Below are 17,059 nucleotides of genomic sequence, written 5' to 3' on the forward strand. Positions count from 1 at the left end.
TCCTTCCATAGATCTTGACCATTTTTAGGACAGCATTCCTGAAAGCATTTAATTCTCACAGCGTTTGTTATTTTTTTTTAGAAATTAATTAATTAATTCTCCTGGCTCAGAATAAGACATAATTTGTGTGGTTCACAAGGTGGTTGATCCCTTCCCCCTGAGTTTCTGGTATTTCTGGTGGAATCCCTAATGAGAAGTTTGCATAAGAAGAACCTGAAGAGAGCTGAATCCCACCGCAGAAAACCTACACGGTTTTCTGCAAGGACTCAGGGAGAGCCAGAGGCAACCAAACACTCTAGCCTCCCTGAGGCCTCTCATTTGGGCCAGAGCCTGACCTTCTGAGCCAGCTCTTTCATCCATTCATTCATTCACTTACTCTTCCATCCACTTATTCATTCATTCCTGTGTCAGTTACCTAGTGAGCATACACTGTGTACCAAATGCTGACTTGGCACTGAGGACACTTAGGTGAACAAGCAGATGTTGCCACTGCCTTCGAGATACCTATGCTTTACTCACAATCTGGAGGGCTTCTCTTACCTAAACCCAACTCCAGCAGTGTCCAGCACAGATAGAGTTGTCAGGATGCAGAGTCAGGCGCATTCATACCCCACACGCCCTCTAATTGCCTGCTGGGCAGAGGACTATGATCCTGCACTGTGTGGAGCCCCTCATTTCGTTTGGCAAGGCATCCTCCCATCCAAACACTTGGCTTAGCTTGCAATCCTTCTCATATTCCTCTGTAACAGAAAGCGGATTGGTATGCAAAAGCTTCTAATATGATTTTCTTATTTATTTCCCCTACTTTCACATTTATTAGAAATAACTTATGAATTACAGTAACTAACAGATTTTTTTTTTTTTGAGATGGAGTCTTGCTCTGTCACCCAGGCTGGAGTGCAGTGGTGCAGTCTCGGCTCACTGCAACCTCTGCCTCCCGGGTTCCAGTGATTCTCCTGCCTCAGCCTCCTGAGTAGCTGGGATTACAGGTGCACACCACCACGCCCAGCTAATTTTTTTTGTTTTTTTTTTTGAGATGGAGTCTCACTCTGTCGCCCAGCCTGGAGTGCAGTGGTGCAATCTTGGCTCATTGCAAGCTCCACCTCCCAGGTTCATGCCATTCTCCTGCCTCAGCCTCCCGAGTAGCTGGGACTACAGGCGCCCACCACCATGCCCGGCTAATTTTTTTGTATTTTTTAGTAGAGATGGGGTTTCACCATGTTAGCCAGGATGGTCTCGATCTCCTGACCTTGTGATCCGCCTGCCTTGGCCTCCCAAAGTGCTGGGATTACAGGTGTGAGCCACCATCCCCAGCCTGTAATTTTTTTTTTTTTAGTACAGACGGGGTTTCACCATGTTGGCCAGGCTGGTCTTGAACTCCTGACCTCAGGTGATCTGCCCACCTCAGCCTCCCACACCACATTCGGCCGACTAATAGATTTTCTTACCTAAAAGTTAGTCTCTAGTTATGTTTCTCCTTGCCTCGTTGGGTGATTGGCCCGGGGCATAGCTGTGTTTCCATCCCGTCAGGTGTGGGCTGTAGGATATCATTTATGCATGTCCTGGAAGTTTCTGTGCAAGTGACGCAGCCCTTGATGCATTGAGCCCAAGCATCATCTGATCTTTGTTTACTGCACTGATTATGGTTTTATTTGATCTTTCCTTCAGTTTTCCTCATGCTACTTGAATTTCCACGTTGTTTTTGTCCCGGCATTTTAAAAAATTTATAGGGAATCTGAATTACAGAATCTACCTCTCAGCCCTGCACTTTCTCAGTTGTCAGTTTCTTAAAAGGTTTTTGTTCAGCCTTCACATTATTTTAGCATGACATAGGTTTTTTTTTGTTTGTTTGTTTTTTTATTGGAGACAAGTCTCACTCTGTCACCCAGGCTGGAGTGCAGTGGCACAATCCTGGCTCACTGCAAACTCCACCTCCCAGGTTCACACCATTCTCCTGCCTCAGCCTCCCAAGTAGCTGGGACTGCAGGTGCCCACCACCACACCCAGCTAATTTTTTGTATTTTTAGTAGAAACGGGGTTTCACTGTGTTAGCCAGGATGGTCTCAATCTCCTGACCTCGTGATCCACCCACCTTGGCCTCCCAAAGTGCTGGGATTACAGGTGTGAGCATACCCAGCTGACATATTTCTTTAAGTCATTTTGAGAACTGTCTTTATTTAACTAGCTGCAGTTGTCCCAGAGCTTAATTTGAAGCAGCATATTGCAACTGTTTGGGTGCTATCTTGAGGCACAATAATTACCCTATAATAATAATGTGTGTTTTAGTAAACTGGTCATTATTGTCATAGAGGGCTGGAAAGAGTGTCTTCTTAAAGCTCATAAGGACCCTAGGGTACTCTGCAAATAGCACAGTTCTAAACCTGAAGGAAAAAATTAAGGGGAAAAAAAAACTGTGTTAGTGGTCAGAAGCCCCATGTCCTTATGCATCACGGCACAGCCCACCCTGTAATGACAAGAAGGTGTTGTATTCCACTGACACTTGGGGGCTTTTCTGTGATCCCTGGGGTTGCTGTGTGTACATCCTCAGAGGCTCTCTCAACACAGTTACCAAGGGTCAGGTGGGTTACTTAGACCATCTCTCTAGCTCATACTTTGTACTTCTGGGGGCTGAAGGTGACAGGACAGACCCCATCCCAAGACTGGGGGGCTGATTAGAGTTGCCAGGCATCCCGTATATACAAAGCACGTCCTGAATTTTGCAACTTTTGTCCTGGATCCTTTATTAATTTGTCAGGATGCTCTAAATGTCCTGTATTCAGCTTTTTTTTTTTCTAATCAATTACAGAATTCAGCAATAAGAGCTATTATTCAAATTTAACCGGGCATCCTATATTTGCAAAATCTGGCAACCCTGCGGCTGAGGAAGGTTGCTGCCCAGCCTGTGTTCTTGGTTAATGGACAAGGCAGCAATGCCTGCGTCCCTCCATTAATAGTCACTTAGAAACACTTAATTCCTCCTTTCTGGTTATATTTTAATGTCCCCAGGGAAGAAGTCAAATAACTCCGCCTGCAGTTTTCTTTAGTGACCAAAATTGCAAACTCTGTCACAGGCCCTTTGTCACAGCTGTTTTGGTCCCAGAGCTAGCCGATAGGTTTCTTGATGAAATAATGTCTGCGAATCCCTTTCTCAGAGCGGCACACAGTGTGAGCATGAGAGAATCTGCAGTGACAGCGGGTGATGGGTGGGAGGTGGTGGTGGCAGGTGGCGATGGAGACCTCCTGAAAACCCCAGGTGGTGAATTTCTTCTTCCCTCCTCCCTGGCTCACTGCCTTTTAGCGGCTGTGACATGGCCAGGGCGTGGGGAGCTTCTCCAGGCACGCTTAGCTGAAGAGAACGCTGTCAGAGGACAGCAGTTACTAGTAAGTAACCTACATTTCCCTTCTACTCTGACTGCTCCCTGCTGTCTAAATAGAGAAAGTGGAATTAAGTTTATTATCTGTGACCTCATACTAATTCCTCTTACATCCTGCCTTTGTGCAAAGGGAAAAGGGCCATTTAAAAAGTAGTGGACGAAGCTTTAGTATTGTAAACACTTTCAAGGGTTATAAAACAAATCTGTTGAATGAACAAGCATGTGAGAGTTGGTATTCTAGAGTCACGTGTGATCGCCCAAATTGTATATTTCATTACAAAAAGTATATAGTCATGGTATTATAGAGTATTAAAATTATATGTTATCAGTGAATCAAGAAATTAAAATTTCTGAGAAAATTCTTGTCAAATCACTTTCATGTCTACTAAAGCTTTTAACTTCTTCTCTAGTAAAATAGTGGTCAAAATTAGCATGTGGAAAGTAGGCCAATGATACTGAAGTCGTAAGCCATGCTTCCAAGCCTAGAGATATTGCAGCAACCTCTTCCAAGCCTGACAGCTCCTTGCGAAGAGTGCTTTCAAATGGGTAACTTGAAAAAGCCAGCTAAGCAAAGATCAATGGAATCATAGAACATTAAGACATGGCAACTTGAGAAAAAGATTTAATTTGCACCTTTTTTTTTCTTTTTTTAAATTAGATTTTTTTTTAAGTCATACTTTTCAAATGTTACTTTCAGAAGCTGTTATTTTGGTCTGTTTCTTTCATCCTGCATGTGCTAATTTCCTTGATTAATTTGGAGAACATCTGCATATAATTCCGTGATCTTTTCATTGGCAAAACCTCACAGCTTTGTGCAAGACTTGGAGAGTTCACATTCCAGACAGTCTGGGATTGTATCTAATTGAAATGCCAAACCTACCGAAGTGCCAGAGCGTAAGTGTGTAATTATGTAATTTTCTCTTGATCTTTCAGAGTCTTCCTGCGAGCAATTAATCAGTATGCAGATATGCTGAACAAAAAATTTCTGGATCAAGCCAACTTTGAGCTACAGGTAAGAGAAGAGGTAGACACGACCTTTGTGGAGAAATCATGTTAAAACAAATTGCTGGTCCGAGCCAATATCTTACAGTATTTCTAATCCTTGAACTTAATTGGTCTCCCATCCACGATGCGGAAACGGAATTTGTAGTACGTACTATTGGAACCTGAGGAGTGAAAATTATGCCTTTGGAGTATTCGCTTAATTTAGCAAGGAAAGAGATAGAGTTGTTTCAGAGAGAAGCTATTGAATCAGAGTGACAAGAAGGGACTCTCCAAGCAGGGAGGCCACCAAGTCCCAGTGTGTGTATCTGCCAAGATTGTCTCAGCCCATCTTACTGTGGAGGGAGGATCAGCAGAGGAGGAGACCCAGGTCTGCACCTCGAGCTCAGCTTGCTTTTATAACTCTGTGTTCCCCCCATATCCTCTCTGGGCCTTGTGCTACTAGCAGTGGCTTTTACCAGGCCAGAGACCCTGCCCCCCAGACCCCATGGTCCATCAGAAATGCTCCTTTGGTGAATGCAGTGTGAGAGAGAGAGAGAGTGTGTGTGTGTTTGTGTGTGTGTGTGTGTGTGTGTGTGTGTGTGCGCATGCATGCTGTAAGGATTGATTTTGCCTGGCCTGATTTCTTACTGTGCATCCAAAATGTGTGGCTCTCACTTCCATTGTACTCTGGATGTGTTTCTGCTAATAATGATTTTATCTGTCATTATTATTACTTAGTTTACTTTAGTAAAGTATACAAATTTTTGAAAAGCATGCAGATACAAATGGCATGTTTATTTCCTGGGCAAGATGATTCACTCTCTCAAAAGGAACCCGAAGGATTTTTGTTCACCCATTGGGTGATCCAACCCCAAAATAAGTTACCCAATAGCAAATAATAAGTTTACCCAATGCTCTTTCATTTGCATTGCCCTTATTTTTATGATTTTTTAATTTTAAATGTTTATTGTATTGGCATTACAGGATATAATTAGATAATAATATATCAGGTGCCATATATCTAAACATGTTACTTGTTTATAAAATTTTTTATCATTTTCTCTGCTGAATGCCTGTTTTCATATGTCATAATAACATACTTTCTCTTTATACAATATATATGTACTGAATATCAGTTTAGCAGGTAAAATAGGAAACATTCCTTCCTAACCCTTTGCTGCCTCTCACTGCCCCTCTGCAGGGATAACTTTTAACTCATTGTTCTGAATTCTTTGTCACGCTTTCAGCATTTATATGGGCCTGTGTGTGTTTTCTTTTGGCCTTTAACATGAACTGGATCATACCCTGTGTTTTTCAGCTCTGTCATATTCCACGATATGAATGTACCAACATTTATTCAGCCATTTCTGCACTGATAACCTAGAGGCTGTTTCCAGGTGTTTACAATCACAGGCTGTGCTACCGTGAGGGCTGTGATACATGTACCTCTTAGTACACGCATTGCTATGGAAAAGGTTGATCTCTAGGCCAAATGATATGACATTTTAAGTTTGATGGAAAATGATCAATTTCCTTCCTAACATGATTTTAGCAATTTGCCACCCCACCAACCTTGTTTGAGAGCAGCCACTTTCTATCTAGAATCTTCTTCAACACTGACTTCTTTAAAATGATTGATTTTTGTTTTTATTGTCATTTTTCTGATGATTATTTAGGCTAAGAATACTTAGTGGCCATGTGGGTTTCTGCTGTGAATTCTCTGATCGTTTCTTCTCCTCACATTCGTATTTGGCTGTCTTTTTTATAAGTTGGAATTCTTGATATAGGCTAGGCCTGGGTTTAGGCTTATCATATAGAAATATTTCATTTTTCTGTAGTGAAATCTGTTATTTCTTTTACAGCTATCTGGTTTCATGTTTTACTTGGCAAATCTCTCCTTGCCTTAATATTATATACTTCTAAATGTTACTGTTCTGTGTTAGTTAGGATCTGCTAATACATGTGTGGTTGTGTGGTTTTCTTTTTGTTTAATCTTTCAGGTGTTTAATCCATTTGGGGATTTCTGTAGTTGGTATAGGGGTAAGGATCTAACTTCACTTTTTCCCACGTCATTTCATGAATAGATGACTCTTTCCCCAATGATTTGAAATGCTACAGTTAACATAATTATAAATGTATGTGTATATAAATTCCATTTTCTGTGTTATTATCTTAGAGGCTTCATCCTTATACCTTTGTACCCAGCTAGCAGAGTCGCTACTTTTCCACTTGTTTTCTACTGCAGAATTATCTTGGCTGTTTTTGTGCATTTCCTGTTCCATTTGGAGTTTAAAATCAGATAGCTGAGTTTCTCTTTTAAAAACATACTGCTTGGATTTTAGCTGGAATCCCATTGAATTGATAAATAAATTTGGAGTAAGTTTATGGTATTTGAGGGAATACTTTGCAGTATTTTTTTCCCCATCTCATACTAGACTATGTAAGTATTTGTTTTGCCATTTTTCTGGTTTTTTCCTAGGTCAGGTCTCACACATGACTTGCTGGGTAGATTCCCGTGTGTTTTTAGTTGTGGCTGCTCTGGTGGGGGAGCCTGTTTCTCAACATGTTGGTTCTCCCTGGCTTTCGTCCTGTTTCATGAGGATGGCCCCTTGGACTCTCACCGTGAGCCCACACACCTTACAAGCCACGTGCTTCAGGGCCCACATAGAGCGTCGCCCCTTGGCAGGTGTGACACACATATTTATTGTTGTTTGAAGAGGGTTTAGCAGGAATCGCTGCCTGCTGTCGGCTGCATTCTGAGAGTCACAGTCGGGGCCCATCTAGCGTACGACCCATGTCTGCATGTACCCAGCACAGATCTTAATTTAAACACCACCGTCACCACCATGAGTGCTCTGGCTCAAAGGCAGCCCTGGTCCTATGTAGGAAAAGAAAGAATTAGGAGTTGGTGAAGCTGTCATTTAAAAAGAAGCATTCGTGTTTTGTTGTTGTTGCTGCTGCTGCTGCTGCTGTTGTTGCTGCTTTTGTTGTTGTTAAAGGGAGCAGGTAGAAAGGAAGATCTATTGTGGGTCCTTGCAGGCATGGGTCCTATTCTGGCTGAGCCCCTGACCATGATTCTCAGAATACAGGTGGCTGCAGCCAGTGATTCCTGCCGGTGCTGTGGCAAGGCTGAAATCAGTCCCAAAAACAAAAGGAACGACTTGTATTTTATTGACTGGCACTCCCCTTTCTTTATAAAGGGGGCTAAAAAAAGAGAGCCCCATTGTGGGCTCTGAGGTTGGGGGTGCCTGGCTCAGACCCCCATTCTGCTTCATGTGTTACCTGTAGCTTTGGGCTGGTCACTAAATCTCAGCTCTGCAATGGGGATAACAGCACCTACTTGGTTATTCTGTGGTAATCAAATGAGCTGGTGTGTCACTATAGAAAGTGCTGTTCATGGGAAGTGTTGGATAAATGCAAGCCCAACAGACTTTTCTCAAATCCTGCAAATGCTCTTAAATTTCCCCTTACTTCTCAGGTAATTAAAAATAGAGTCAATGTAATGTTCACACTTTATTGTTATAGAACTCTTTTCAGCTATCTCCTTTGATATAATACATATTATCCCTGGTTTGTAAATGAGAAACTTTTACTACAACTTTCTTCTTCTAAAGGCCATTGTCTTTTAAACCACATATATGTAGTCCATAAACCCTTGAAATATGGGTTTATTGAAACAAGAAATGTTTGATCTTTTTACATTTGTTTTCCTTGTCTAGTGTATGTATGATTTGGGGGTAAAGAGTCCTAAATTATGGAAATCTATACTATTCTTAAGTGAGGAGCTTCATAATTACATTAATAAAAGCTAACATTGGCCAGGCATGGTGGCTCACACTTGTAATCCCAGCACTTTGGGAGGCTGAGGGAGGTGGATCACTTGAGGTCAGGAGTTCAAGACCAGCCTGGCCAACATGGTGAAACCCCATCTCTACTAAAAATACAAAAATTATCCAGGCATGGTGGTGCACACCTGTGGTCCCAGCTACTCAGGAGGCTGAGGCAGGAGAATTGCTTGAACCCAGAAGGCAGAGGTTGCAGTGAGCCGAGATCATGCCGCTGCATTCCAGCCTGGGAAACAGAGGGAGACTCCATCTCAAAAAAAAAGAGCTAACATTGATGAAGTGCTTACACATGCTCTGTACCGCCTTAAATTCTGTGCATATATTTACTTCTTTGATCTTCTGAGCACTCCTATAAGATAGATACTCTTGAAATTCACATTTTATCCATGAGGAAACTGAGGCAGAGAGAGGTTAGAGTCTGAGTAAATGGCAGAGCCGGGATTTGAATATGTGCACCGTGACCTCTGAGCCCACACACTCAGGCCTGAACTACACCGTGGGTGGCTGGTTAGCAACATGTATAGAGTGAGTGTGGGTTTTTTTTTTTTTAACTTCAGAAGTGTGTGCTGAGCAAATGATAAATGTCTGAGAGCATTGTTGAGATCCTATATCAAGCTGTTCAACAACTTAGCATCTCCTCCTTTTTGGTTTTCAGCTGTGGAACAACTACTTTCACCTGGCTGTTGCTTTCCTTACTCAAGAGTCCCTGCAACTGGAGAATTTTTCAAGTGCCAAGAGAGCCAAAATCCTTAACAAGTAAGTTCTCATCTAGCTCTGAAACTGCAGGCAGGAGCCTCCAACTCTAATAGCATAATTTTCATGTCGTTTCTAAGCCAACTTGATACAAATTGAGATGTAATCATGGTGTAATGAAAGGGTGGTTTTAAATCACCAGTCAGGTATTGCCTTTTCTAACCCATGAATCAAGATCTAAAATTGCAGGACTCATCCTGGAAGGTTCCAGGTCAGTGTAATCCAAGACTATTAGTGCAACGCAGAATTTCAGCTTCCGGAGATAATTCCTTTTGCTATGCACTATTCTGATGTCGTTTCACATGTGGTTGACTTTATTGCTTAATTCTTCAATTCGAAAGGAGCTTCTGATGAAAGCTCTTGGCTCTATTGGGATTGTTGAACAACTCACTGGGGAGTTAGAGCTATCGGGGTTCCTTCTTGGCAGCAGATAACCCCTGTCTTCTTCCGGGCAGGAGCTTTGAATGGACTGAAGTGGCACCTTCTATCATTGTAAATAAACCTCTCCAAAGCTCCATGAAAGCCGAGATCCTTGCCGGCTCCTCCAGCTCTGTAACCCCAGTTTGCATCATGCACCGCTCATGACTCAGTATCAAGAAGCACCATTGCTGCATGGGTTTCCTTCCCCTGTTTGGACACCCGGAGGGTCTTGCTTCGTCTCTTTCTGCCTCCGTTTCACTAATTTCTCACTGCTGTCGGTGTTCCTTTCATAAGTCCTTTTGAGAAGAGTTCTGAAATTGCTTTGGTGTTGCCGAGTCATCAGTCTCTGTTTGTCATTTTATAAATACCTCTGCAATATCTCAACTGTTCTAAGGCTTGGCCAACTCCATGCTGCTAGCTGAGGTTAGAGATTCCAGAAAGAGTTTCAGAAGGTGGCAGCTGCTCTTATATCCTGTGAGTCTGTATCTCACTTTCAAGGCAAATCCAAAGCACATCATCTCTGGAGAGTAAGAATTATAGTCATGAGCTGGGCTCTGGTGCTCAGCCAGCAGTGGTAATACCAGCTACTTGGGAGGCTGAGGCAGGAAGATCACTTGAGCCCAGGAGGTCAAGGCTGCAGTGCACCACGATCATACCTGTGAATTGCCATGCACTCTAGCCTGGGCAACATGGCAAGACCCCCTTTCAAAAAAAAAAAAAAGAAAGAAAGAATTATAGTCACTCACTGCATAACCACAGACTACATGCTGTATTTTTACTGCAACTTTTCTTTGTTTAGATACACAAATACTCACCATTGTGTTACATTTGCCTGTGGTATTTATTGTAGTCACATGGTACATTACAAACGTGTTGTACAGGTTTGTAGACTAGTAACAGTAGGCTATACCGTATGGCCGAGGTGTGTAGTAGGCTGTAGTATCTCAGTTTGTGTAAGTTCACTCTGCAGTGTTCACACAACGACAAAATCACCCAGTGACATATTTCTCAGAACATATCCCTGTCATTAAGCAAAGCATGAGTATATTTCAGCATATCATTTACTCAGCCTGTACTTTATGTCAGTGACTTTCTAAGCATTTCATGTGCATTTTTCTTCTATAATCATTAAAAAGCAAAACCATTCCTTAGGCCCTCATTATCTGCCCTAGTTTCTAGATGAGGAAGGTCACACACAGTGACCGAGCCACTTGGCCAGTCCCACACCTAGAATGTGGCAAAGCAGCATTCTAATCTAGGCGATTCAGGGCCCACGATTTTCACCTGGGCTGCTTTTAGAACCTTCGAGCTTTTGGTCTGCACCTTTCTAAGTAAAGATCACCTTTCACCTGGCCATCTTTCCTTCAGGCCTCCTCAGCTGGGTGATTCCTGCCTGACAGCCATCTGTGTAAACAGTGATCATTGTTCAGAAACAAGAAATGCACTTGCTGAGCCAAGCACTGAGAATGGTGTAGGCAGAGGGGGTGCTCGCCTGTGACTACCGAAGCGGCACGCAGCAGCTGCAGCCCACCACCTCAGGGCCTGCACAGGTGTCTGTCGCTTGTCCTGGCTTCCAGGATCAAGAGACAGACTTCTCCAGGCTGCATCTTCTGGAGACTGGCTCAGCAGGGGCGCGGGCTCCTGCTTTGTGGAATGCACACTCCCTCAGGGCCCAGGGGAAGGGAGGGATGGTGCTTTGTCGTTGTTGCTGTTCTTGTTGATTTGCCTTTGTGCTGGGAATTGTAGTGCAGACGGTAGCGACCAGCACACACAAAGCACAGTGCGGCACAACGCACTTCAGTGCACCGTAATCCACCAGGTGCGGACACACCTCCTTCAGCACACGCCCCTTGTTGTCCCGTCCAGCAAAAGGACAGCTCGGCCACGGCAGGTGGAGCCGCCTGCCCACATGTCCAGCGCCCACTGTGGGGTGGAGCTGGGACCCAAGCCCAGCCGCAGCTCCTGGCCTCGGAGATGCCTGCGGGAGAAGAGAGGTGAATTTAAACTAGAAATCTGCCTCAAAAGAGCTGGCATCTTCTTAGTGGTGGGGCCGAGCACCCCTCAAGCCCCAGCAGGGCAGCTGTGTGCTGGGCCCTTCCTTCTGTTGGTGTGAGTGTTAAGAGCCTAAGGCAACATCAAGACATGCATTAACAGCGGTGCGGTGGCTCATACCTGTAATCCCAGCACTTTGGAAGGCCAAGATGGGAGGATAGCTTGAGTCTAGGAGTTTGAGACCAGCCTGGAAAACACGACAACACCCCCTTCTCCACAAAAAATACAAAAATTAGCCAGGTGTGGTGGCGCGCACCTGTGGTGCCAGCTACTCAGGAGGCTGAAGTGGGAGAATCTCTTGAGCCCAGGGGGTTGGGGCTGCAGTGAGCCATGATCACACGACTGCGCTCCAGCCTGGCTGACAGAGTGAGACCGTCTGTCTCAAAAACCAAAACGAAAAGAAAAAAAACATTAACCTCGAAGGGCCTTGGCTACTAAAGAAAACGTTTGCTTCCCACGTAGTGGCGTGGATTCAGAATCTTCAAAGCCACGGAAAATTACACACAGCCAGCTGGTGTCGCCCCCTCAGGAGCCACCCAGGGCCTCTGCCTAGGGCTTTCGTATTCTCTTTGTCACAACGATAGCAACAGGAGACTCTGGATTTCCCCCAGGAAAGTCCCCAGGCAGTTCAGAAGTTGTCTTTGCAAGACACTGGCAGGACAGCCTCAGGGCTTTGTGCTGTCTGAGGGGCCTCTCCAGGGGCATGAGTTCTGCTCCGCTTGTGGAGGTGACAGGAGATCCAGGACAGAGCCCCCGGAGCCTGAGATAAGGCTGCCTTGACCTTCAGGCCACGCGGCACACACGTGTGGAGGGTCAGCCCTATTTGTTGTAGTCTTCATGCCACTTGATAAGCCTTCAGCCCTTCATAGTCCATTTGCAAATTTTATTTCTAAATAGCAAAACCTGCATAAGAAATACGTGACGATGTCCTACCCCAATGCTTAAATTTTCTCAGGCACATACAGTGCCTAGAAATGTGATTTGTTTAAAATTGTCTGCGTAAAAGGGATTCAGTGCCCACTCTGTGCTCAGTCGGGCCATGGTCCCAGTGCTGGGGACAAAGACACAGACCTCATGACAAAGAAGGTCATGGTCTAGTGGGGTAAATGGAGAAGCAAAAATAATGAGTGGAGTGGGGCATGCATGGAGTGGTGACGGAGGGCCTTGGCAGCCCGGAGACGGGCTGTGGGGCTCAGCCGTGGGAGACGGAGGCCTCCTGGCAGCTTGGGCTTCCCGGCTGGGTGGTGAAGGCAGCTGAGAGGTTTGCCATGGGACATCGAGTGCCAAAGGGCATGGCGCCATCTACATATGAGCAGAGACATGATCTGGGTTGTCGAAGTGTAAGGGAGCAGCTTGGAGCTTGGGGCAGGGTGTGGGGGCTCGTGGTCTGGGAGTCAACCTCACACTCTGGGCAAATGATGGGCGCTGACTTGGAGCCCCGTGGAGCATGATGCATGCACCTGTCTGTTTCTAGGGGGAAAGGCATGTGGTATAAAGGTGGAGCCATGACACACCCACTTAGTAGGCTCAGCACTGCCTCCATCTGGGGCCTGTCTCTTACTCTAGGGCTTGTGAATCCAACCTAAGGCATCTGAGGGATCATCCCCAACCCCTCAGCCTTCCCTTCCCTTCCCTTCCCTTCCCTTCCCTTCCCTCCCCTCCCCTCCCCTCCCCTCCCCTCCCCTCCCCTCCCCTCCCCTCCCCTCCCCTCCCCTCCCCCCTCCCCTCCCCTCCCCTTCCCCTCCCTTCCCTTCCCTTCCCTTCCCCCTTGCTAAGCCCTTGCAGCTCCTCACCTCTGCTTGGTCCACAGCTTTGTGGCTCAAAACAATAGAAATTCCAGCATCAGGAAACCTGCCTGCTCCATCCTCCTAATGACAGGTTGGGAAGATAATTAGGATTTTCATTCTAAAGACATTCCCCAAAGTGCATGGGAGTAAATAAAAGAATGGGCCATACCACGCAGAGAACTGATTATGTCAGACCCAAATTGAGTATGAGATTCGCCAGTGTACCACAAAATAAATAACCCCTAGGAATCAAGTCCATAATATGAAAATTTAACTGGCTCAACCTTCAGACATCCTTGGTGCTAGTGACTCCCAAGGAAGGACAGAGATGTCAGCAGAATTCTAAGCCTGACCGGCAGCTCTTCCTCCCATCCCAGCCCCCTAGCCTTTTTTACATTATTGGGGCGCAGGAAATATGTCTAAAATGTAAAAGGGATGACTTTTGATTAGCAGCCAGCTTGATAATTTTGTTATGTAAGACACGTGCATCCTGGTGTGGGGCAGTGTGTTGAATGACTGCAAAGGAGCTTCTGTGTTCAGGACCGGAAGAGGAACAGGGTTCATGAATTGGGCCTCCCACATATCTAAGCATAAAATGCTCACTTAAAATTTCAGCGCAAGAGGTTAAGTTTGATGGCAAAGTCCAGCTCAGTGCAGAGAGACCATCCACAAAGACCTCCCCACCTGGTCCCTAGGCTGTTTTCAGTTTTGGCGGGGGCGGGGGGGTTGTTTTTGTTTTTGTTTTTTTGTAATTATAGAAGTCTGCAGTGTTCTAAGAGGATAGGTTTCACAATGGGACCAAAATATCCCCATCTGACCAAACACTGGGTTCTGCAGAATCTTCTCCAGAAGATTATGTCAAACTCTAGATACTACCTTTAAGGAAACTAACAGGAAATAAACATGCCGTGCATGCCATTTTGCAGCGTGACCTAATCAGAAGCTGCATTTGTATATTCCTGATTATAACAGGAGATACGATCAATTTAATTTGTGTCTGTGCTCATTTTTTTCAAGAGACTGAAATTATTCAAAATTAAATTCACTTATTAGAAGGAGACTCAGGGAGTTAGACTTAACAAGTGGTGACCTGTGCCAACTTCAAGTCAGAAGAGCTCACTGTGTCCCACATGCACCGGTGGTGTTGTTTTTGAGGTCCCGCCCACCTCACCTCTTTAGGAACCCACCAGTCTTTCCCATGAAGTTAAAAATGCCTCACCCCAGCCATCAGCTCCCTCCAGCTTCCTTTAGGTCCATCTCAGCCCTTTCCTTGTCTCCTTTCCCCACCTCCCACCCACTCCGATGCTGGCTCCAGGCACTGCATTCCCCCAGAACCTCAGCCAGGTCCTGGCTGCCCCCAAGCAGATGGAGGGTGTTCAGCCCCCTAGATGCTCTCCCCACATCCTCAACATGTTTCTTCTTTCCCTCCATCTCAGAACATGCTTTTCTTCGCTCTCAGGACTCTCCTGAGCCTTTCTCCAAGCTTTTTGGTGTCTGCTCTCTCTTGTCAGATTCCTACCCCTGTACCCCAGCATCAAGTGGCGGTGGGGGTTCCGCACACTTTGGTCTTAGGCCTTCACATTCTATTCTCTTTCCTTAGGAAAGCATTTTTCAAACTGCAGGTCTCAACCTTTGATTGGGTCAGACTATTCACTTAAAGGGCCATCATATCCATTTCCTAGGCTGATCTGCCGTAACAGTGAACACAAACCGGGTGGCTTGAATTGATTGTTTCACAGTTATGGAGGGCAGAAGTCCCAAATCAAGGTGTGGGCAGCATTGGTTCCTTCTGGAGGTTCTGAGGGAGAAGCTATTCCCTGTCTCTCTCCTGGCTTCCGGTGGCTGCCCCGGTCTTTGGCATTCCGTGGCTTGTGGCTGTGTCACTCCAATCCCTGCCCCATCTTCCTGTGGCCTTCTTCTTTGTGTCTTCCTATGTGTCTGTGTCTCTCAATCTCCCTCTCCTTATAAGGACACAGGTCACTGGATCTAGAGGCCACTCTACTCCAGTATGACTTCATCTTACCTTGAGTACATCTGCAAAGACTCTATTTCCAAATAAGGTCACAGTCATGGATACCAGGGTTTAGGACTTCAACATAGCTTTAAAGGGGACACAATCCAACCCACACTAGTCATGACCAATAGACTTTTCTTTTCTTTTTTCAGTGAAATAGAATCTAGGAAAAAATATCAGCATTCATTGCAGGCAGTAAGGTTAAGCATCATTTCATAAAACTTTATACACATACATGTATATTAATATATGTGCTGGTTAATAAATGTATTTTTTATGTCAGAAAAGTTTGTGAAACTTTAAAAGAAACTGGCGGCGGCAGGGGGTGCTTTAAAAAAAACCTGCCTCCTGCAGCCTCTGCTCACAGTGCATCCCCCTCACCCCCTGGTCTCTCAAACAGAGGAACCAGCTCTGTGTTCTGTAGCCCCACCCACCAGGCACTCACCTACTCCCTCCCTGCCACAGGGCCTTGGCGCCTGCTGGTCCTCCTGCCCAGAATGCTCTTCCCTACCCTCTTCGTCCAGATTTCGTCTCTCCTTCTTCAAATCTCAGAGCAAATATTATTGTCCTAGAGAATTCCTGCCAGAGCCAAGCTGAGCCCACTGTTAGATTTTCTCACAGTTCCCATGTTTCCCCTATAAAGCCATGATCCTGGCTTTCGCAAAAACAATTCCTCTATGTATCTATACATGTTTATCTTGTGTGATTATTTTATTAATGTTCATCTCTCCTACCATGCTCATAGCCCACTGTGGTTTGTGAGTCTTGTCTGTTCTCCATATCATAGTAATATTAATATTCCAATATGAATATTCATATTTCCACATTAGCTTTGTGTCTGGCCCAAGTGCCCAATAAATGTTCACTAAATGAATCGATCTAAATGACCATTGCAACCATGAGAGGAATATTGTGCCCAGCCTGAGATTTTAAGGGAAGGAGCTAGCGTGGCTCCAGTGCTTGCCAGATAGACAGGGACGTCATCACTCTCTTGTTGTTCACAAAAGCCTAGGATTGAGCACCATGCACCATTCTCGCAGCACTACAGATGAGGAGACTGAGGGTCAGAGTGGTCAAGTAAATTGCCCGGTGTGCTTAGATTCAGGCCCAGGCTGGCCTTACCCCCAAGCCTGAGCTATCACTCGGGGGTATGTTTCTTGGAGTGAAGGTGCAAGAAACCAGGTGCTAAGATTAGGCCACAGGGACCAAATTCACACGATTTTATGTCCGGGTTACAGCCTGGATGTGGGATCCCAGATCTCCCTGGGCGATAGGAAGTGTGCCTCCTAAGCATAGGTTCTCCTGCTCACTCACACCGTGGGTGGGCTCAGGTAAGAAGCTCCGGGCAGAGCACGGTGACCCCAGCTCTAGGCCATCCTGGCTCGGTGGAGTCGGGCATGTGTGTTCCCCACTGTGAATCTCAGCTCTTATTGAGAAAATGGGCACAGAAATGTCAGCTTGCTCAGCTCATAGTCTTATTCCAAAATCAAGTGAAAGGAAAGCACTTTGAAAGATGCGACGCTGTGTCGTGCTGTGGAGGCATGGAAAGTCCCTGTCCTGGGGGTGCATGCTGTGGGTGTGGGAGTCTGAGGACTTGGATTCTCTACTCTCCTTCCCGGTGAGGATGGCCATGTCATTTTGCTTCTCTCCTCTATGACTAGTGCAGTCCCCTTGGCTGTTTATTGCTAGAGAGGAACTTAGTTATGGTCCCCAGGGCTGCCACCAGCCCGGGGTTCTGCTTCCAGGCAATAAGCTTTATTAGCCCTATGCTCTCAATTATCCTTTTTTCCTCCTCCATGGGAAGAACGAAGAAATGGCTTGGGAAGCCCC

At 45.5% G+C, this 17,059-nt stretch overlaps 1 protein-coding gene across 2 annotated transcripts in view; it reads left to right on the top strand.

Moving 5' to 3' along the window:
* The window catches only part of DOCK1 (dedicator of cytokinesis 1), a 565,813-nt gene that overhangs the window by 445,626 nt on the left and 103,128 nt on the right, over positions 1 to 17,059 (top strand). For both annotated transcript variants that reach the window (XM_019035115.4, XM_019035114.4), the window contains exons 30-31: positions 4,308 to 4,386; positions 8,859 to 8,959. In XM_019035115.4, the coding sequence (XP_018890660.2) occupies positions 4,308 to 4,386; positions 8,859 to 8,959 (180 nt within the window). The remainder of the gene's footprint in view (positions 1 to 4,307; positions 4,387 to 8,858; positions 8,960 to 17,059) is intronic.

The sequence above is a fragment of the Gorilla gorilla genome, chromosome 8, assembly GCF_029281585.2.
Source record: "Gorilla gorilla gorilla isolate KB3781 chromosome 8, NHGRI_mGorGor1-v2.1_pri, whole genome shotgun sequence".
NCBI lineage: Eukaryota > Metazoa > Chordata > Mammalia > Primates > Hominidae > Gorilla > Gorilla gorilla.